At 34.8% G+C, this 24,034-nt stretch overlaps 1 protein-coding gene across 1 annotated transcript in view; it reads right to left on the bottom strand.

Annotated features, from left to right (window-relative positions):
- Positions 1-20,705: 20,705 nt before the first annotated feature.
- Positions 20,706-24,034, bottom strand: part of ARAP2 (ArfGAP with RhoGAP domain, ankyrin repeat and PH domain 2) — a 116,540-nt gene continuing 113,211 nt past the window's right edge. Inside the window, 2 exon segments of the mRNA XM_066317139.1 lie at positions 20,706-21,097; positions 23,377-23,508. Of these exon segments, the coding sequence (XP_066173236.1) occupies positions 20,747-21,097; positions 23,377-23,508 (483 nt within the window). The 3' untranslated portion in view covers positions 20,706-20,746.

Genomic DNA, 24,034 nt, shown 5'->3' with positions numbered 1-24,034 from the left:
ACACAGGAGCAAAAAGGTCTCAGATTTTGCTTTTAAGAAAATCACAGTAGAGATTGAAGTTTAGATGTATATTCAAAAGGAGTCAGAAAGGAAGCAACAAAAGATGACATTTTAATGGAAAGTACACAAATAGGCATGAAAACATTTGATGAGAAATAAAAATGGTGGTGATCAAAAAATAAAAAGCAAAGAAAGGGAATGATGAAGTTCAGACGAAACATGTTGTTAGTGAAAAAAATCTTTTAAGGAAAAGTAATAGGGTCATGATTCTCTAAACACCTCAGGAACCCTCTGGAGGGGTTCCCTGTATGTAGTCCTTGTGCAGGGAGCACCAGAATGTGCACACAACAAAGGTTATGATGCTTGCACATTCTACCAAACATGACAATTCAGACAGACAGAAGTGCAATTATTGCATATTGTTGAAAGACCAACCACATTGCAGTAAGAGATAAAAAATGTTGCTATTTGACAAAAATGCTGCTATTTGATAAAAGTATGCACAAGGCAGAGAACTGGAAATAGGAATTCATTGTATTTCTATTGATGAGGGTAATTGACCTTAGCAGGCTTGGGTTTTTTAATAACAATAAAAAGTACCACTTCTTGAATCTCTGATTTTATTTTTGTTTAGATAGCATGCCATTTTTATACTGTCCAATGTCCGATAAGTGTTCTGATATGTCTGATAAGTATTTTGCAGATAGAATTTGACAGTGAGTAAGGCCAGCAAAGGAAAATACCTGATTCTCATTTAGTTATTCTGTCTCAACTGAGCGTCTTTGGAGAGCTTAAGGAGATATTTCATAGCTTCCAGTACAGTTGAAGACTGCCAGGTTTATTTACAAAGACCTTTGCTATAATCTTATTTTAGAGATGACTTTATGCTTCTGAAATACATTTTCCCTCCTTTTTCTTCAGATCTTGTGTTCTGTAATTCACCTTTTGGTTGTCTAGTTAATATTTTTAGCGATATCTGAGTGCTTAGGAAACAATCCATCAGACACTGAGGTTACCACTGAGCTTGTACACCAGTTAATTTTGCATAAGTATGATACTACATAAAATCCAGACTATAAAGTATTCAACGTGCATTACATGAAAAGCAATGATTAAGAAAACAAGTGAATAACTATGACACTGTTTATTGCACTTAGTAAAAAAACCAAATTAAGACCTCCTATGTAGTTCTAAAGATCTGAAATCTGGAAGAATCTTACACTGATTGCAAGGTCAGCCCTTCCACTGCTAAATGTGTCATAGCATATCAGGAAAAAAAAAGAAAAAAAAATTAAGGTATTGCATTCAACAGCATGGTAGAGTTCCTGCACTCCAGGAATGCACTAGGGTCATACATCTTACAAACCCTGCTGTCTCCTGTGGATTAAGATAATAACAGAAAGAAGTTTCTTTGGGTTTACCTGTCAGATATATGATACATACTTCAATGAGAGGAATTTTTTTACCTTATTCTACAGTGGTGGTTTCAGAAGGAATTATTATTTCTAATTTATCTGTCTTGTAGAGACAAGTAAATGTAAAGCTCTTTTGTCAGTTGAACAGATGTACTAAACACTTGTCATTTGCGTATGTTAAAAGAGCAACAGCTATAAAGAGGTAATTTCTCCTAATACATGTCAAAGCAGAAGAATTTTTTTTTTTTGTTCAGTAATTTTCTTGTGTGGTTTGATTGCTTTACACCAGTTATGAACTTCTAGCACTATTCATGTGGAAGAACAATGACTAATATATTGATACAGCTTTTTGAATTCCAGGAACCCAGGGTTCCTGTAACATCTTTATTCTATCTTGCTATCAAAATGCAGAGAGTTTATGACTTTAGAATGGAAAGAAACTTGGTAAAATATTCCTAATAAAGTGCAAGTGTTGAGGTTCCAGCAAACCTTAAGTTAGAACTTCATTCCCTTTAATTTTTTTTGGAATAGACATACTTTGCCACAAGAGAACAATATTCTTAGTAGCTTCTTTCATTTTCCTTTAACAGTCTTTAGAGATTTTATTATCACTGATGTTGCATTTTTAAGAAAAGTGAAGTGGAAAACTTTTTCAAAATAAAATAAAAACAATATTTTCCACTTGATTATTAGAAAAACAAAGATTAATAGATTGTCATTGTTATAATAATATTAATATTAAACATATTTTCGTCCCGTGGAAAAATAACATAAATGGCAAAAATAATGTGACAATATAAAAAATAGAAAGTTGAATTCCCATATATAAATTGTTTTTTATTCTATTCTTTTACCTTAAATCATCTGCAGGTTATTCTAATTCTGGGAGATGCACCATACAATGCTGAATCCTGACTTGCCTTTGTTCCTATTGAAATACAGTAAGAATGAAATTTACATCATCCAAACTAAGATGCAAAAAATATGTGAAGATATTTAAATGCTGAAAATAATAATAGTAGTTGTGCTTGAGCAAAGAAACAGCATTGTACATTTTGCAGGCACTCTTCAGAATTCTGGTAGAAAGAAAGGGAGCTTATCAGCCAGAGCTGTTACAGACAAACTGCAGCTCAGGTTAAGATGTCCTTCAGTAAGAAGTGCATAACAAGCCATTCTTTAGTGATGCATTCAGTAAGTCAAAAAAGTGGGCACTAAAATAACTGATATTTTTAAACACTCCCTTTGAGGGTCAAAAGTCAATCTCATGTTCTGCTACCTTCAAGAAAAATTCAAGCACTGGCATAAAATTTCCAGTGTTCCAGAATCTTGCACAGGCTGTCTTCCTTACCTGCTGCAGGCTGATTATCCCTGCTCTCTTCTGGAAAAGTAAGAAATAAAGGTGCTTGTGATTCATCAAGATCTGTCTAAAATAACTAAGCAAACACTAACAATGTTGATGAATAATTAGCATGTGGGGCCCCAAATGAAACTGCAGCCTCCTCATTCCCAGCCTGAGTAAGCAGACCTTCCATTTATTATAGCCATAAAAAATATCAAAATAATAATAAATGTTAAAAAAAGGCAAAAAAAAATTATGCTGAACTTACATGTCACATACAGAAAAAAAAATATGAAAAGACATTGAACAGGAAATTAATTCAAATCTCTGGACAAATACTGTTATGTATTAATTTCTTCTATTCAACAAATGAAATACAGTTCCTATAATTTGTATAATGATCTCTGTCAGACCCATGAAAACCAAAGCAAAGCTGTACTTGCAGTGTGACCACAAACCTCTGTTTCCACACTGATCTGCACACAGACGTAAATCTCTGTGCATGCATATTTGAAATAATGGAAGAAGGCTGAAATCACCTGAGGAAAGTTGTGCTGTCTCATTTGTTTTTTGCAGCATGAGGATTAATCTCTTTGCTGTGTAATGCCAGAAGCTAGTTGATTGCATTACAGGCTTCCCCTCTTCTTCTTGCTCTGCACAATGCATGGTTGTGCTGGGGCTTTAGGATCTTTAGAACATTACTGAAATTTTTTGATAATTTAAAATTTTAGTCTGGCTTTTTTTTTTCTGTCTTTTAGAAAAAAGGATTTTAAAATCTGTCTTGGCCAAACATGGCACACTATACCTCCCACAATCAGTTCAGCATGTGATCTACTGGCAACTTATTTAATTTTCTTTCTCTTCCCTGTTCTCATTATAGTGCTACTTTAGGTTAAGCAGCACTAGTCTTTGCTTTATCATTTAGTGGGGCCAGTGTGGGACCTCAGGTGTGAGTGTCAGGGAAGATGAAGATATTCTGGTTTGGATTTGGGGTTCTGTTTGTTTTGTAGGGGTTTTTGGTTTGGTTTGGTTTTTTGCATGAGTAATTTTAGGAGGCTGGACACAGTGTTCCAGCAGTCCCCTCCTACAGTTCTACCGCCCTGTGCTGAGGTATTTAAAAATCCCTAAGATGTAACTGGTTTAAGAAGAGTAAAATGATTGCATTTGACTTGAATAGCTCCCCTCCTATTAGAGAGCAACTTTAGCATTACTGTAATGCTGAGGTCACCTTTCAGTATACATCATTACTGACTTTTCTGCCACCACCATCACTCCACCTCCATGCTACGCATTTCTGCACGCTAAGAATGAAATTTCCAGGTAAAGCCACAATGAAACAAATTCTACCAAAAAAAAAAAAATACACTTCTTAATATAAAGGCTACCCATAGATAAAGTTACAAACTTAAACACTGTGTGTAAAAAGCAAATAACTCTATCTATAGCCCAAATTTTGTAAGGTGAAAGGACTTACAGAGCATAGTTATCTGTCTCAAAACACTGTGAAAGCCATAGAAGGAACTTGCCATAATTAAGCCACCACAGTGAGTACTTGAAATAAGCACAAGAGGAAAGTGCTAATTCCAGGCCAAGCAGAGGTAAGGTCTGGTTAAAATATCCTGGTTAATGCACCTGGACAAAAATCCCCACTGTGGCTAACTATGGAATAGGAAGTAACACACTACCCCGAATAATAGGAACATCTGCAACCACCCTGTGGATACTCAGAACCTGGATTGTATAAAGGTGGTGACTCTAAATAACTTTAAATAAAACCCATATTATTGACTTTGGCATATGCTTTCATTTGCACATTAGTTCGAACAGAGACAGCTCTCACAAATCAGATTATAACACACGGTCATTTTAAATAGATGGGAGAAGATAACCAAATTCTAACTCTAATCAAATAAGTCACCACTATATTGAAACATCTAGTGCTTAGATGTCCTTTTTACAACATATACAAAGTAAGAACATACTACTTGGATACAGTTTTAAATTTCTTTACATTTGGTTTAAGAGAAGGAAAAGGGACAAAATTAAATATAACAAGTAGACAATCCATAAAGTATACTAAGCTCATCAATTCTTCACAAAAAAAAAAAAAAAAAAAAAAAAGGGAAATGGCTAAGTTATTTAACTTTGCAGAACAGCTGCTTAGCATTCAAAATACTCAGTAACAATACTATGAATGTCTCACAAAAGCTCAGAATACTTCTATTTGCATTAAAAGAAAGCAATTTACAAAAGTATTTCAGAAAAGAAAGCTGTTCAAAACATCTTTGAGACGCTTCAACTTTAGCTGGTACATCCAGCTCTGATGGATATATCTTGATTGCAGTTTTAATCTAATCCTAAATAAGAGAAATTTGTTTGCCAGCTGATTCTCAGTGCAACTTCATGAAGTCAGTGTATTGCTGAACAGTGGAGGTACACTCACTGTTAATATCACCTTGATTGCTGTCCCAGATCCATGAACACAGCTTCATCCACAAAGGGAAAACTACAATCCCAATACCAGTTTTCTACCACTTTTGTGTGTGTTTTGTCTTTTTTTTTTTTTTTCTTCAGTCTGTTGTAATAGAACAAGGTTTAAAAAAGGCTTAGCAGTGTAACAAAACCTTGAGCTTTCAGCAGAGCTATAGGCAAAAATACTAGCTCAAGCAGTGCAGGGAGTAGAGAACTGTTGTTGCAAGGTGCTGATAACCTAATTCTTCTATGTAGCAAGAGAGTCCTTGATTCCAAGTTGATTCTGGGAAGGACAAATAGAGTTGTTCTGCTTGCAATCCTTTGATCAAAATCATTTTGATCAAGACTAGCAGAAGAGGTGGGCAGAGTTGTGTAAAATCAACCATTCACATGTGGCAGGAAGAGGGAGAAAATGTTACAGCAGATGATCTTGATTCTTCTTGAGAAAAGTCAGAATGTAGGGTGCAGCATAAGATGATGGCAAGAAAGGCATTTAGCTGAAAATGTGAGCCTGGGCAAGTTACCTGATCTCATGCTTGTGACTGAAAATATGTGACATTTCTTGATCTTGACACTAGAAACTACATTTTCCAGTTAAATCATGGAGTATCTATATTTTTCTCCAAAGTAACTAAATAAATTCTCTCTCATTTGAAAAACATTGATGTTTGCATAATTCATAAAATCATCTATTTCTTCTAATATCTTCATCTGAGTCCATTCCTTTTGACAGAGTTACCATGCTGTTTTGAGAAATTGTTTTTTCCTTTTATAATTTCAAAGTTTATTGTGTTGTAGTTCTATTGAGAGATTTACTTTTCATTCTGTGAAGTTTACCTTCTATGCTGACAGACCTCCGAAGCCAGAGCAAAGGCAATAAAGCAACAGCTGCCACAGGAACTGGCTATCATTTTTATGGGAAACTTTCTCTCACCTGAAGCTGCCAGTCTGCTTTGAAGACATGACTGACTTCTCATCACTAAAACTATGAAATATAAATCTTCATATATCGAGTTTACAAAATTTTTATTGTTCTTTTACAAATTCTTTCAATCTGGTTTTTAACCTAACAATCCAAGACTTCTCAATTTTTTCTCTCATGCTTTTAAAATTCCTGTTAGGTTTGTAATGCTTTCTTTTTCCTCACTACTAGCTAACTAAGCACCAGATTCATGGACAAGTTTACAACTACATTTTGTAGCTACTACCTTTTTAGTTTTGATTTATGCTAATATTTTTGTCTTTTTGAGCAAGGGTGTATATAAACCAGAAGCTGATTATTCTTACTACAATTCAAAGACGGTTTGCTGGAATACATATGAATAATTCAATTTCCATATGAGTCATCTTATATTTTTCCTAAACTGTGCACCTGAACTTACATTCATGTTTTGTTATCTTAAGAATTCCTTCCCTTTTCCCATTGTCTCTGCCACTAAATTCAGAAGTAAATATATATATATATCAGAGTGATCCGTGAAGAAAAATGGGATAATTTTCAAAGACTTCTTTTCCACGACTGGTGGTCCAAAAGAGTTCTAGAGTGATAATATTTCATAAACAAAGTAAAGGTAATATATTTATGGATTATTTTCTTAACTCCACAGCACTATACAGGAAAAACACGGGCTGCACTCATATGGACAGTACACTACAGGGAAAAAGTAGACCTCAGTCTGAAATAAGATAATTTTTTCTTATTAAAATGCCGCTGGAAGCTGCTGCAGGCAAACTGCTGCCTGCATCCAGGAAATATATCTGGCTTTCTGCTCAGTAAATCTTTTAATTTTTAGCAAACTTTAAAATAATAATTAAAAAGATAGAAAACCACATGGTATTGCAGGCTGTCCTGAAAAAAAAGTGAACATGGTGTTGGATTCTTTTGTTAGTCTCAAGGAAGAGCTAATCAATATGATCAAAATGTGCATTTATAAAAACTACAAAAAGACTTCCATGCTTATGACAGGAGGTGATTCAACTAGCTGTCTGGCAGTAAAGGTTGTTTACCAGGTTTTGGATTCCTAATTGGGTGCCTAGCTTGCTAAGTAGCAGCTGGTCTTTAATTAGTTGAAAAATTATTATCACTAAAAGTTGCCATAAAAAGAAAGAGAACAATATAATTAAAGTGTTATAATCCATATGGTGGGATATGTATCTTCACTTGTCAATAGCTGTTTTTCCTCTCTTTTCCACTCAGCATTAATAAGGAAAAACTGTTCATTTGCCAAAAAGTTCTCCTTTTCTAATTTGAATTGAAAGTAACATTAAATTGGAAGTGTGCTGAAATACTGTACACAGTGTAATGTTTCTCTCTGACTGCGAAGTTATCCAAGAAGCTGTTTTCCACAGGGCTGAGTTAGGATTGATGAGTCACCCTTGCCAGCACACCTAATCATGGTAGGACATCATTATCTCACCTTCTTTCATTATTTATAAAGTAAAACTAGATGAAAAACTCTTTGCATGTAAGACTTAGCAAAACACAAATTTTATGCCTGTGATGTATTAAATATGACCATAGCCTGAATGCACATTACAATCCGCAACTGGAAACTTGCACTATAATTGCCTCAAAATATTTTATACACCACTTTCTCTCATGGTTAACAAACCTTCTCTGCATTTCAGGATTATTTGCCTAATGCATGTTGAATGATGACACTACATGTGAAGCCAAAGGGCATTAATATAAATAATGTTTAGGCATACTTTTTCTAAAATATTTTAAACACCTGGGCTATAATTTAATATTACAGAGTACACTGTTTTTATACTTACTGCACTTACTGATTTCGTCAAACCCAAACCAAACCAAACCAAACCGGGGGGAAAAAACAAACAAACAAACAAAAAAACCCCACAAAAAAACCCAACAAAAACCTAACTAGTTTAGTGTCCAGATTAGCTATGGAAAACTGATAAATTCTGCATTGCTCGTATTAGCAGTGGATGACCTCCATTTATCTGCATCAGTTATTGTTTAAATAAGAGCAGAGAAATCTAGGAAATAAAATCATCTTCTGCTCAACAGGAGCAGATTGCCAGTATTCCAAGTCTAGATAATCTTTCTTAGCTGAAGGTAAGATCACAACATTCAGAATAAAAGAAAGAAACTGTTTGAAAGCCTAAATTTCCAAGTGACTCAATTATCCTGAACTATCTGCTGAGAGAGTTGAGAAAATATGTTTTAAAATAGCCCTTCACCATAAAATAAATTGATTCTTGGCAGAAACTACATAGAGTGGAAACAGCCTTTCATAACTTTACATAAGCCTTTCTTGAAGGTTATGAATTTGCAGACAAAGTAGAAAATATACATCAGATAAGCAGCGCAGAGCAACATGCATCAGCTTCAGTCCTTTGCTGCAATGCCTTCCAAAAGCTAAGCCATTATTTTTTCCCTGCTGAAGGGGCGTTTTCTATCTAGATTGGTCCACATTCAGATCTCACTCGTATTAGGTCACTGCAAGGCACCACAAGAGATGAATGTGCTGTAAGGCAATTATAATAAAGTAAAAAAATTGTATCAACATTGCACCTTCAAATACTTATCACCAGGTCTCCAAATTACTTTGCAGGGATTAAGAAAAAAGGTTTATCTAGTAATTCCATTCCATTTTTCTCTTGACCTGATTTTAATAAGATGGTAGTAATTTTCTGTGAGTTAAGATACAAATGGGGTCTTTTTGTTGAACTTGAATTTAACACTTATATGTATATAAAAATGATTTCACTTAGATATATGGGGCAGATATTGGACTTTCATTTAGATTTAATGTTTGATCTGTGCCAATTTAACATTTTGAAGAAAGCAGTTTGAAAATTCAAATTTTTTAGCAAATTACTTAAATATTTTTCATTAAACTTTAAATAATAATTTATAATTAAAAGAAATAATTCTGTGTTCAATGGCTGACTGATTAATGGTTCTTCTATAATACTGTAAGACATGACTTAACACTCACGGAGAACTTAGACAAAATTTTTAGGTTTCAGAAACAACCACTGTTTTTACATGCAGAGGAATTTATGTGGGAATGGTGTTGTTTGAGTTAATATATTTAGTTCTTCTCCATTACTACGTTAATGATGATTAACATTTTTTTTTCTATCTCTCTGTCACCCAAAAATCAACAAAAATCTCAATGGCATGAAAAACATGGGTTGCATTCTTGATTCATTTTATAGTGAAGAATTTCAAGAAACCATAAAAAGAAAGTGAAGGCACCTTTCATTCATTTCTGCATTGCTGTTTTAAAATATCACTACTAGTTTTTGGTGCCCATAATGTTCCCACAAATGTTTTGGTAACTGAGGTGTGTGACCATTTCCCAGTCTGTGTAGAACAGAGGTCCTAATTTAATCTGACACTAGAAATGCATCTGTGGGACTGAAGGAACCTCTCTCCCTGGAATTCTAGGAAGTGTGGGAGGGGGGAGCCTGAAGAAAGGGGAAAATGGAGCCAGGAGTAAAGGTCAGGTTGGCATTCCTGGACAATGCAATCCACCTGGTTTCAACAACACACCTGCTGTGACAGAGGGTCACACTTGTGGCTGCTGTTACAAGCACAAAAGGATGAGGCAGGCAGCAGCAAGTCTTGCAGGAAAGCTCCACTTTATTTTTCTGACTCCAAATATATACAATTTTACAGACAGGCCAAGATTGGCTACACAGGTAGTCACCTCTTTGACCTCATTGGTGAACATCACCATCAATCATCTTTCTCCTCCCAGAGGAGAAGAATGTAAACAAAGATAATTTTCTAAAAACATACATAGTTTATTTGAAGCTGCGTGAGAACAAAATGCAAACAGTGAAAAGCAGGCAAACCTGAGGCAACGCACCTGCTGTCAACTTAACCACGAGGCAACCACAGCAGCTTCAAAATACATTTAATATACACATGCATAACAACTCACAGCAGCAGAAGGGGCATTAGCATTAGAGAAACAGCTGATGAACTGCAAAGAGAAATGCCATGACTAAATATTTTCATTCAAAATGTACACATACTAGCACAAAAGTGTTTGTGTCACCAGTCTGCTAGACAACTGGGCAAGTTGTCTGCTGGACAACTTTATAATAGACATGCAATAGTGGACTGTCACTTATTTACACTTACAGACAACTTTATCATAGTCAGGAGTTCTCCTCTAATTAAGCTGAATCCATATTTATTTAAGTTTTTCTCTACTTCAATTTTTATTTGAATCAGTATGGAAAAATACATCAAAATCAGGCATCCTTGCTGCCAGATTGCTGCATGGACCTAGATTTAACATTCATGTAATTTCCAGTGGCAGTAGATAAATGAAGAGATGAAAAAAGAAGACTGGTACAGAATTCTGATGACCAAGCCCTTTCTAACTTCAGTCAGAAGAAATGAAAACTCAATTTGATTTCTATGGAACAGACTGTATATTATAAACAGCACCTGGAAAAGAGCTTATTAAAAGCATAACTGTTAAAAGATGACACTATTTTGGTATCTATTTTCTCTGAGGGCTGAGACTCCCTGACCTGTCTGACTGAAAGTTTTTTAAACTCAGTAAACTTTTTAAGGGAAGCAGGATTAAATGCAAAATAACAGCAGCAAAATAATAAAGTGAGAAAATCTTTATTTCTTTAATCACAGTTATCAAATACTATAATACTAAGCCAGCATTCTGCACGGAAGAGTAGAGAGTGGTAAAAAAGATTATAAAAACTAAAAAGAAAATTTTGATTCTCTAATTGAAAACAAATTTCTGGCTAGTGAACCTGATATTTGACTTTCTGGAAAATCAGCCCATACTTAATGGAAAAAAAATTCCATTGGGTAGAGTCCCTCAATATAATTTCAACAAGCCATGAAACTTAATATTTGTATTCATAATTTCACTATATATTACAAGTATGGAGAACTTTTGTCTTGGTAATTAGTCACAAAGACCATCTGCAAAACATTTAGATATTATGAACACAATCAGTTTAGAGATGAATATTTGTAAAGCAGTCTAATATATATATTAGTTGAAAATTCTGTAACCTATTGTTCACTGGACTGGTTTGGTATGGAAAAAGAAACAATAAAAAAGAACCTACTTGATCTCTTTGCTCTGTAGAATTTTTTCATTGTTTCTGGGTTTTATGTTTCAATGAGCTGAGCCTGGTAGATTTTTCCCTCAGAGCTCCAAGTTAATGCAAAGTTGTGAGATCTAAAAACCACAAGGGGCAAAAATAAGCAACCTATAATAGCTTGCTTACATTATTCAGCATGTGGTACATAAGGACACATTATTTACTAGATTCATTTTACATGCACATTAATTATGGAAAATTAGAGCCACCAAGAGAGAGCCATTAAGCATCAATTAGACACTAAGAACAAGAATGCTGGCAGTGCTAGTAATGAGAAACCTAGATTACTTCCAAAGGGAAGGCAGTTCATTAATATTTTGCTTCTCAACAGTTCAATTATGCCTAATGTGCTGGACATTAGCCTTTGGGGGCATGAATCAAATTGTAGATCAGAGTGAGATGATCTTACTTGTTTTTTGAAGACGCAGATGCAGCTTCCTGGGGAACTTTTATTGCTGTTAAAACTAGTTGACCACCTTATCCTGAAACCTCTTTAAAGCAACACATCTCCTTCACCTGTAAATATTTAGGGCAACACCAAATAAATCGATGAGAAATTTTTCTCTTCCACTGGAAACTGGAGCTCCACAACTTAAAATAAAGTGTAAACAAATCTCAGTACACTAGAACAAACATTTAGTCTTAAATGGGAACATAGAGAATGGCCACATGTCTCTTTCTTAGATTGTGTAGAATGTATAGCATGCTGAATGGGGTAGGTGTTCGCCTTCATGGGAAGCCTTTCTCATGGTTCAGTTAATTGTCAATTAAGTTAATTGATGGTGAAAGAAATTTAAAAATACTTTTAAAATATAAATACAGTTTGTTCCTAGAATTCCATGGCAAAAAGTTCTGATTCAGGGAAAGAAAACAGTTTCTAGTATACATATTAGTTCAAAAGTTGTTATTAAAAGCAGATGATGATATGAACTCTAACTTCTTCATAAACTACAAATATTGTCTGAAAATGGAATATATAAATAGCAACGTTCATGAGACATTGTTTTACTCAGAATAACGCCTATATAATTTTGCTTGCATTCAGATTTTTACTCCTGCTGGCCTACTAGATATTTTATCTTGGTAATAAAAATATAGTGGGAGAAAGTAAGTAATTTTTTCAATCCAAGTAGCATATAAACTGGCCTTCTGTTAAAAACCTAATCATAAATATAGCTACAATCTTTCACTGTGCAATTTCTTTTCACAGTTCATTAATTGCAAAGAGATAACTTGAATGGTGAGTTTGCAATTTTATGATAGGGTCCTGTATGGCCATGAGGGAAGGATCCACTTTTATGTGTTCATCTCACTAATGATACATTAGGGAATAGAAAGGTGAATATCAAGAGCTAAGAAGATGAAAAAATTTATGAAAAGAGGCAGTATACACTATACTGTACTTTTGGAAGCAACAGATCTGTCTTTAATTTTTACTACTTATTTTTATTTCCAAACAGCTGACAACAGGCGAGGGTAAAGATTCTCTTCATAATAACAGGGAGCATGAGTGTACCAGAAAACAACTTGACCACTCTCTAGTAACTAAATTTAAAAAAAAATATTTAAAGGTGTTGAAAATGGAGGTTTTAGGGTGAAATAGGGTATATACAACAACATTTCTTATCTATTCAGTGCTTTTGCTTAGTGCAATCAGGAAAAAAAAATTAGTGCTGTGCCTGTCTATTAAAATGTCTGCTTAAAAAGCCCAAACAAAAACTAGAAAGTAAAACTTGAATCAATAATGTTAGTTGATTTGTAAAATACCTTTGAATCACTTTTTTAACTGTAATGAAAGTTTTAGTATAAAAACCAAAGTGATTTTAAGAGCATCATCAAAAAAAGGTTACTAACAGGTAACAGATGAGATGATTTAACATTTTCTGGTTTGTTACACACTTTCAAACATACCAGGTTATGTCTATTGGATATCCAGTATTTGGCTGTATGAATGCCTGATTAGCCAAAGAAACCAAATTACATCAAACCTCCAGTATCTGTGAGGATGGAGTTTCTATTTAAGGTAACATTCAAAAGGAGAATTCAACACTGTTACAGCTGATGAAAATATGGAAAAAATACTTTTGTTTTTTACAGAACTACAGTGTCCACAAGCTGGAAGAGAATTAAAGAACATCCTAAATTCTACAACCTTGAACTGCCTCAGGATATCTACAATAACTGAAATAAAAATTTGATGAAACCATGTAGACAACATTCACCTTTGAAGTCCCCAGAAAGACACAGGTGCAACATTATGTCATTGAATTCTGACCTCAAGTCAAGTACTTTAAAACATTGGCTTGATCACCATAACCCACCTGATGGAAAAAGAATTATTCTGAGGCAAGCAACATCCACCTACAGCAAAACTGATTTAAATTTCAGCATGGGTGTCCTCCCTCTGTTTTGTTAAATGGCTCTCAAATATAATTCAATAAAAGAAACTTTTGAAAACACATTAAAGATAAAGGTTATCTGTTGTAGGCAGTTTGCGGGGATTTTCTGTAATAGAATTTTCAAGACAAATTTCTGGCTGTATATTTTGAATTCTAAGCTAATATCTTTTCTTGACATCCAAGTAGTCTGGAAAAAGAGGAAACGGCTGCAAGAGACTCAGCTGGAGATAATTCAACTGCTAACTGCTGAAACATCAGATTTTCTGTAACTAATTTCTCATCACTGTCCATAACCAATCAAGGTTGCATTATTAAAGTAAACAACATACTCAGGGCTGTTGAATCTCAATAGCAATATTTTATGTAATACTGTCAGGTTATTTTTTCAAACCCCAAGAGTAAATGGTAAACAACATAAAATTACATTTTTTATTAATTCAGTCAGAGGTGAAAAACTTTAGAACTTTTTTCATAACTGACATAAAAAAGATCAATAATCATCACAAGATATGCATTTATGCCAGAAATACTATTAAGAGACAACTATACAAGTTAATGTTGCTATGACGTAGTTAGTATAAAGAAAAGGAAACCTTTATAAAAGGTCTTCTAAAAATTACCTCTAGTACCTTTTTTTAATCAAGATTTATGTTTTGAAAAATAAGCTTTCTAAATTAAACTTGGTTATTAATACTGAAAATACATAGAAAGCTCAAGCTAGTGAAAACTTTTCTCTAAAATCTGGTAGAAAAAAAACCAGTGAAAACACATTTGCTATTTAATGAATAAACCCAGAAACTTTCTTAAACTAATGGTCAGATTTATTGCTATTCTAGACATGCTTCATATTTGGTTTTCTGTGTTCTAGTTCTTAGAAAAGATCTGCACAAACATTTTCAAACCTCATTTATCTGGCCAAGCTGCACTATTTAAGATCAAGACATGACAGAAAGGGAACCAATCCTACTGTCTCCAGGTTATGGACAAAGTCTGCTGTTGTTCTGCTCTGTGACTTAACCAAGACTCAAAGACATTCTCCTACATGAACATTCTGTAATCTCTCACTAAAGCTGATTTCCCCTGGAAGGAAAGCCTGTAAGGATTCTCATGTGAAAAATGTTCTACCAGTAACAGCCTGGGAAGACCTCAGAATTGCTATACACAGTTTAAAATATTTGTCATCTAATGAGCTTTAACAGTCCCAATATGTAGGATAAATGAGTAAACAGTGAGAAAAAGAGACACTCTGAAAGCAAACGTAAGTGCTGGACACCCATCAGAAGCGTCAACTACCAAGACACAATAAACTAAAGGCTAATGGCTACAATATATTTGAAGAAATGATATTTCAATCATGCTGTAATTTAAATGGATATATAAAGCCAAAATAGTCAAATACACAGAAATTATTTGATTTTAAATTAAACACATTGTAAATGTGGATGAGGAGAGAACAATGTAATAAAACCCATACATAGAGCAAACACCAACCTATTAGTTGTTAAACTGTCTGCAGTACTGGATGAACCAATGTTAATTAAATTTTGAAAGAAAATATTTTATGCAGCCAAAGGTATAATTTTCAAGAAACTGTGTTATTACCAGGCACAAGCAATTATTATAGGATCATTAAGGAACTGAACTAAAGTAATTTAAAAATGCAAAGAGAGTACATTTGCTTTAGTTTGCCTTCTGATTTGCTGAGGACTACAAATGTAGAAGATCTTTAGAGGCATTTATATGAATAGGTTACAGAACTTTGGAACACCAATTGTCCAACATCTCAATCTCTCCCTCTCTCTGTGTTTCTTCAGCAAATTCCCTTTCTCTATGGCAGCACTGAGAAGATCTCTATCAGGACTTAAGAAAAAGGTTAATGCAACCTTGACATAATGGTCTTGACCATAATGAACATACTTTCTGTAAACAGAGGCAAAAAAATATATATATATATATTCAGGTACTTAATGGGATCTAAACAGAAATCATGGCTTAAGTTTGAACCATAAATTAGACCAGATTTGGGGGTGTATAGAAGATACCCTAAAGATTAGGATATTCCAGAGTCTAAGATGCAGAACAGGGTCTAGAGCAAAAAGAGGCAAGGCTCAAGTAAGGTCAGGTAGACCAAGTAAAATTCTGAACTGCAGTGAAAGTACAGGTAAGCAGGAAGATACAGTTATCTATTTGGCATTAACAGCCACATCCTTCTTGCTCAACAGTATCACAGATCATCATAAATTTCTAGTGAAAGATGATGGCAAAGCATAACAGGAATATTCTCAAAGAAATTTCAGCAAAGACAATAACTAAACCATTAAGCTACAGAAGTGGTAAGAGCCAAAATATCAGGATTTTTTCCCCCTTAACTGAGCTGCAGATGGATCCCATTTTCAGTGGAGCCACAAGTAAAGCAGTGCAGTCTCCAAACTGACTGTGAGCTATTGAAAAAACTTAGCGAGGTTTTCTGCCTTTTTTAATAGAACAGACTAGTCTCAAGAAACAGTGAGTTTGACAAATACATCATTTTTTGACAGCACAGAGAATCTCTCCAGTGGTTCAGAAGCAAGAATACTGTGTTGAAGAATACTGAATCATCCTAGGCAATCTTGCCACAATAGGCTCAGTTTTGCAAACAATTCAACTTGAAGTACATTCAATCCATCTATCAAGGTAGTCTGTTTCTACCCCACCCATTTATAGTTCAGTTTTAACAATGTAACTTACCAAATCCAGAAATTTGTCTTAAGTAGCCCAAATCAAAAGAATTTTTTAGAGCATTCTATGCTCCAAGCAGACACTTAAGTCAGTACTTTTTTTCTATTTTTTTCAGTTTCCATTTGGACTCAAGCAGAACTGATGCTGTTCTAGTTCAGATTCAAGTAAAGTCTGATAGCTGACTCTCCCACTGAAACAGACTGGACTGGAAAACAGGATATAAAAATCAGAGGGGTGATATAACAGGGTAGGGCTATGACAAATTGTCATAACCAGTGAAAGATGCACCCCTTCCTTATTCCTGCAGGCACCAACCTCATCCCCAGCAGAGCAAGTAAATCTTCTCTTAGACTTCTTAATCTGGAATTTGAGCTGTGGAGTTGGTGGTAGTCTGGCTGCACTCATAGGAAAACAAACTGTGCAAGCACTGAATCAGGATAGAGAAAAATCATAGCAGTGAGATAAAATTCCTGTAACTTTTACTCTCAGATAAACCTGTATCTCCAGAGCAGTCTAAAACTACCCCAATATGTGACAGCAAAAGGCACCCCAGGGGCGCCTCTGGCAGACAGAGCTGGAGGCATCCTAACAACTCGCCTCAGGCAGAATAGCCCAGAGCTCTTCCCAAGGAAGAAACAGAAATCAACTATATGGCCAAGCCTTCCCCATTAAGTGAAGAAATCTTTGGGGATATCATTTTCCCACTGGACAGATTCTCGGGCAAAACCCTTTAATGCAAAAATCCCATCTCAGCCCAAGTCACAGAGTAAAGGCAAGGGCTGCATGAACACACTCTAGATCCCAGCTGGTGAAATCGACCCCACACTACGGCAGTCTCTGCTGAGGCACAAAACCTATTAGTCAAACTGCTCTTTTGAACTGGCATCCCAAAGTAGTACCTCAGAAAGAGATCTGTTTTGAAGAAAAAATTCTAAAACAGCAGACAGTATCCAGCTCAAGTAAAGAAAAAGAAAACAAAGAATCTAGCTCGTATTTCTTCTTCGGTTTTCACTTGCTTCCCTCACCCATCCTAATAAATGTGAAAAAACCCACACACAAACAGAACACAGGCATTATGTTAAACAACAAAAACAATGGTTACATGTCAACCTTACACCTATCGATCATGATTGCAGAAGTTTAACAAGGTAACGATGAACCTGAGATTTACTAAGATATTAATCTTAGTCTTCTCACTGTTATAGGCCCATACATAAAATTCCGGTCTCCCATCTAACTTCACTTTGCAGACAAGAAACTAAGCTCTTACCAGGTTATTCAATAGCTTTCATAAGGGCAGACACATTTTTATTTTTTAATATTCTTACCGATTTTTCTGAAAAAATCCATCATCTAGTTGTAAGAAATAGCATACATTCAATATCAATTCTCTAAAATTTACACTTTACCACTCCTCAATATAGCACAGGAACAACAAAAGATCAGCAGCCATTAAGATATTGCAGCAAACCACATTTATTCTGCAGGTCTTAGATCAGTCTGAAACGTGTAGTGCAACAATTATGTGTCAGATGTTTAATTCAAAACTTTGATACCTATTTAAAATAATTAATTGCAAATTTATTTGCTACTTCCAAAAATAAATTTTACTTGTGTTAACAATGACATCATTCAGTGTGTCTCTGTGAATGTGTACATAGATTTGGGCACATATATGTGTTTGTGTATGTATAAACACAACACCAAATTTAAATACATTTTGTTGAATATCTTCTTGATTTTTATGGCCTGTTAGCAGCAGTTATACAGATATTTTTACCTGTTACATGGTTTTGAAAGAGAACAAATTTTTCTGTAGTCCTTAGAACCAATAAAAATACACAGACCATTTTCTTTATGGATATATTCACTTCAATGCACAAAGTCCTTCCACTGCTCCATTTATTCCATTAGTGTAGTGGCTTAAATGATGCATGAGGCTTTCAGCAGTGAATGCCATTCTTAAGGTCCCAATAAAAAGATAAACAATATAAGAAGCATAACTCAGTACTGAGAAATATCTGCAAATGAAAGTACAACTGTATATAGTACATTCAAGTCCAGCCTGACAGGAAATAAAGCAATTTCTCCTGCTGGCATTAGGCCTCAATTCAAATCAGCATTTAAGAATGTGTTTATTAACATTAAGCACCAGCTTTAATCAATACAATTTGAGTTCAGGCTGATATGCTTTCTTGAGACCAGGCTTCAATGATTAGAAGAGGCTCAATTTTAAAGTGAAGGTAGCAAAACAGTCAATAGCACACTGGGAAAATGAAAATCTACAAACTTGTTTCCATTTTAACAGCTGGTCAAATAAGGTAAGTGCAAATAAGGTGAAAGACTAGACTTGCTTTGTCAGTGCAACATTCCAGAATAATAAATACTACTATAAAATATTTGAGTTTGGTCTCATTCTCTCTGTGCTTCCTAGCAGAGTTGCCAGACACATTATTTGAGTCACTTGTCCAATTTCTTCAATCAAACAAATTATTTTTCCAATTAAGCTGCTCAATGTAATCAAGAATAGAAGTAAATGATGTGAGAAATGTTACGGCACCTGTGACTACCAAAAATAGAAGAGGGAATAAGTGAGCATACTGCTTCTGTGCTTCCTCTCTCCTGCTCTAAGAGATCTGGCCAATTCCAATCAAACACTAAAGGCATCAGTAAGTTCTTAAAAGGCTGGTGAAAATCTGTGGCAGTGTGACTAGTAAGACCACAAAAGGGACAGCAGCAAAAACAAGCAGATGCTCTTATTAATGCCTCCCTTGAAGCAAAGGTGCCATGTGAGCTCATTAGTGCTCTGCTCTGTTGGTCCTGCTGCTTAACCAGACAGCAACTACAACACCTGAAAACAGCCTCAGCACAGCAGTGCCTTTTGCCCATCCAGGTGTTATGGAACAAAGTAAAATCAGCAATCCCAAGGGATAAGTGAAGATTAAAATCTACAAAACAACTGAAAATATTTTCCTTCCTTGAATAGGTTTTGTTTTGAAAAGCAATGCTGAATTTTAAATTTAAGGAACTCTGGGCCTAAAAATCAAAGTAGCTGTACTGTGCTACATCTATCTTCAGGAACTGCTGTATGTATCCTACATACTCAAAAGGCAGCAAGAGAGGCTGTTCTCTCAACCCTGGGACCAGCCCTCACACTCAGAAGAGCAGTGGCAAAATTGTAGGACAGCCTACAATTAATCTGTAGGACAGATTAAGCATTTCCTAGTCCCTGCAAACAGGATACTTGTTACCTTTGTCCTCATGGTAAATAGAGGGGTAAATCTCTTCCCTCATTTAGGATTTGGCACTTCTTGATTGAGTGTGTTGGTACCATTCTGATTTGTTTGCACGGGGACCATTTTTTCCTAAAGAAATTAATTTCTCATTTAAATACTAAATATTCATAGGAGGTCAGCAACTTTGTTAGCACCAAGCAAGCTCTATTCAAAGAGCAATAGAAAAGCCTGCCTTTGTCACTCTGAGCTGAGCAAGGCCTGTTTAGAAAAGTATTTCAGCCCACTGAGATGGTGCTATTCTTCTCATTCACGTACCCATTAGACCTTGCTTTGAAGACTTATTTTGTCCTCTTCAATAGTCTCATTACTTAGATGTCATAATCAGATGTACACCCTAGAGACACAGTTTCAGGATACAAGAATTAATACGTTGTCTCATCTACTACATTTCTCTCCCTTCTGATTCTTTCACATGACACCTTGTCAGAGGACAATTCTATGGAAGCAAACACCCATTTTCTCCTTAAATAGAAACAAAACCACAAAAACAAACAAACAAAAATAACAAAAAAATCAATTTCAAATCAGATGTTACTAATTTTTATAGTGTTAGACAATTAAAAATATTGCAGGCCAATAGTATAAATTTCAGAGTTATCTTGTCTTTTAAAAATATCTCTCCAGTATTTACAAGGTGGTACAAACAGAGCAAAAGCTTTGACAGTTCTTAGCATCCTTGTATCAAACAAAATCTGAAACAAATAACAACAATAATAAAATAGACAAAACATTGGTGTCCTTGCACTGTGCAGTAAAACTTCCAAACTTCAGGAATTTTACATAATCACTTCTCCCACTTCAGTCTTAAATTATAACATGGGGCATACACATATGCAAAATCAATAGCCACATATAAACTATTTCCCCTGCACTGTACAAACTACTCACATCAGAACAGACTACTTTTGAATAGAAAATAAACACACCTATATATATATATATAACACAAGAATATACATATAATAATTACACTTCAGGCTCAGGAAATCAGCTGGAGGTTTCATGAAGTGCTCTGTTCTTCTGCAGCACTGTATTTAGTTCCTGAATCACATTTGATGGCAATTTACTATCTAGTTCCAAAGCAGTTTTGCTCATTTTGTTCTTATTTTTCTTCGGTGTCTTATGTGGTCTTTGGTGTATTTCAGTCATCCCTGAGCCTGCATCATCCTCAGAAATCAAGTTTCGATGTGTTTTTGCATGATTTCGCACTTTCTCTTCCTTTCTTTCCAAACATTGTGCCACAATAGATGCTTTTTCTTTCAAGTTTATTCTTTCTTCCAGAAGTTCATTATCATGATATTCACCAAATCTTGATTTTCCAGTTTGTAGTTCTATATTCTTACCAAACAAGCAAAGAGAAATAAGTTTATTCACACTCTATCAAAAAAAATGTTTAGATTACAATTTTGGCTCATTACTTTCACATAAGTTTTAAAGAAAAACAAAATTTACTCAAGAGCTGAGACAGCAGTCAGTTTGATATTACCACAGTTGTCCTATTATCATTTAGTAAGCATTTTGAGTTAGCAAATTCTCAATTAGTGATACTTCTGAAATGTACATAAATCATGCACCATGCCAATGAAGACATTTATTTTCATATAATCACAATTTGATTTTTCATTCTACCACAGCAGACTAAATTCAGCATTTTACAGCAGATCCATATACCCTTAAAGACATAGAATTGTTTGATGGAATGAATACAACTGTGTATATTGCAGTTTTCATAATATAATGACTGAGCCACATGAATATACGAGAGATAATTTTAATCACATAAACATTTTCAGCAGCTGTTAAATACTAACTGATGTGTTATAAAGACTGGCTTGTTTTGCAATTTGCATATTGGTGGGCTCTTTTCAAGTTCTTAAGCTGTAGAAAATTAAAGGTAAACCAGATGCTGCATCTAAATTTTCATTATTTTATTCTGTCTACTCAGTTGGTGTGGCAGTAGGTAGAACATTTCTTTTGTGGAAAAGCCTGATAATTCTAAAGGAAAATTAGGTCCTGGAATGCTTATTTTGTGTGTGGTGTCTTTCTTGACAACAAAAGGTGGAAAAAGCTCAGGGAGACTTTGGGCATTTTTCTATTTCCTGTGTGGAACTTGTTCAGTTTGACTGCATTTTTTTATGGAGATATTTATCCACAGCATATGAGCCACTTGTTCCTTGGAATTTTAATACCTCCTTTATGTTAAAAAGAAACATTAAAAGCTACTCAAACATTAGGGAGGAGCTTGTTTGGATACACAGAATTTTAGAATTCTGGGTTTGGGCCTTCTTGTAGGCCTTTCTTATACGACCTATTGTAAGTCAGTATGCTATTTGATCATGCTTGAAAGAAAAGGGTTTTCCTCATTCCTCAGTCTTCTTGTATTTTGAAATAAAATCAAATACTTACTGCAGATATACAGCAATATCTCAATTAAATAAATCTATATAAAAATATGTATATTTTAAATACAGTATCCATATGTGCAACACGTGGTGTAGAAATAACTGAAATGTTTTGGTTCCACTTCTTATTAGAATTCTTAGTTACAGAATCTTTCAAAACTTTGGTATTACACATCTATCTTGCTAACACACAATAAAACTGCTTCCAGCAATGAGGAAAAATCAGATATTTGATAGACATTTTTGTAAAATATACTAATATCAAACTCAGTTTCTGGGTATCTTTGAGCTAATAGTGGTTTTAAATTTTACTGTGGAAAAAGTCAACTTTACCACTCTGTACCTGAACCACCATCTCTGTTAGTGGTGATAACACATCCCATATAAACTACCTCCTTTCAAAATGTTTAAAATGTACAAGAAATGATACTGCTGCAGTCAAAGGACCATGCTGTTGTTTCAACAGTTCACTGCTGCAAGTCAGGCTAGTTACCACTAATATTCCCAAGCAGAACAGTGCACATCTTAGCTGGAAGTAAGGAATTAAGTTCTCCTCACAGGCATCAGCATTTCTATGTGGATACCAGAAGGTGATCTCAAGCTAATATGATAAGGTTCAGATATATCATTAGTGCACGTAATGTAGTAACAAAGCTCAGTCTATTCAAAGAGTTGTAACTAAAACTGCTTATTCTTCTTTGAGAATAATAATAGTGCAACTTAAATGTATCAAAGTTAGTTCCGTCTGAGCTTTTCCATTATGCTCAAAGAGCAGATAACTAAAACAGTGAAGTTATTTTAGACAGAAGAAAAGATATTTTAAAATATGCATGCAGGACAGTTTTCAAGGATCTTATTAAAAGTAACACACATACTGTAATAATGTGCATAATATTTCCAGCTAAAAGTCTCATTTACTCCCAATGAACAACCTCTACTCAAAAAAAAAAAAAAAAAACCACGCACAAATAGAAGTCCATTATGATTTACTGAACAGACAGAGGTTATAGAGAGGTTATGCAAGTTAGGACTACAATAACTTTCTCGCATTAAATTGTCCTAGACGTTCCTTTAATGACAAAAATATTGGGTGAGACATTGATAATAGGAGCATCTGCATTTTATATTTATCCAGCTCTAGGGAGTTCATTATTACTGGACCCCTTACTACAGCATTGTGGTTAGAAGTTCTACATCAAGTTTAACCCCACTTACTTCTGTATTCACTCTGATTTTACAGGTGTTCTTCTCCTGATGAATGGGAATTAGTGGTAAGCCTTTGATCTTTGGACTTTTAGTTATAGACTGTTTTCTTGCTTTTCCAGCAGGTGGCCATATATCTGCATGCTGAAGAACAAAATGATTCCTTATTTTCCATGTGAAATTCCATAAATACACAAAATTCTTTGGTATGTAAAACTCCCTTGCAAAAAGCTATATATGACCCAATACCATGCCCTCCTCTTGTGGTAGAAAGTAAAAAACACTATGATACTTAAAATTATGCTAATATTTTGTAAGTGCTGCACAATGTTGAGTGAAAAGAACCAAAATGTCTCTATAATTGTAATTTATCAAATACCTTCCTTAGTATTATTCTCATTATCCTCAAAGCATAGAAAATATCAATAAATGTGACATACATATTGCCTTGTTTCATAATTTCAAAATTCCACAAAAGCGTGCTTTCAAGAGTCCCAACAAAAGTTTCCACAATAAGACAGAATTACCTCAATGTGCAAGCGTTTCAAAATGTGTTTCTTGTTGAGGTTCAAGACCAAAGCGCAGGGGACAATACTTGGGCCACAACAACCCTATAAAGTGCTGCAGGCTGGGGCAGAGTGGCTGGAATGTGGCTCAGTGGAAAAGTGCT

The sequence above is a fragment of the Sylvia atricapilla genome, chromosome 4 (assembly GCF_009819655.1).
Source record: "Sylvia atricapilla isolate bSylAtr1 chromosome 4, bSylAtr1.pri, whole genome shotgun sequence".
Classification (NCBI taxonomy): Eukaryota; Metazoa; Chordata; class Aves; order Passeriformes; family Sylviidae; genus Sylvia; species Sylvia atricapilla.
Note: the sequence above shows the minus strand (reverse complement) of the source record. Positions and strands in the feature narration are given on the sequence as shown.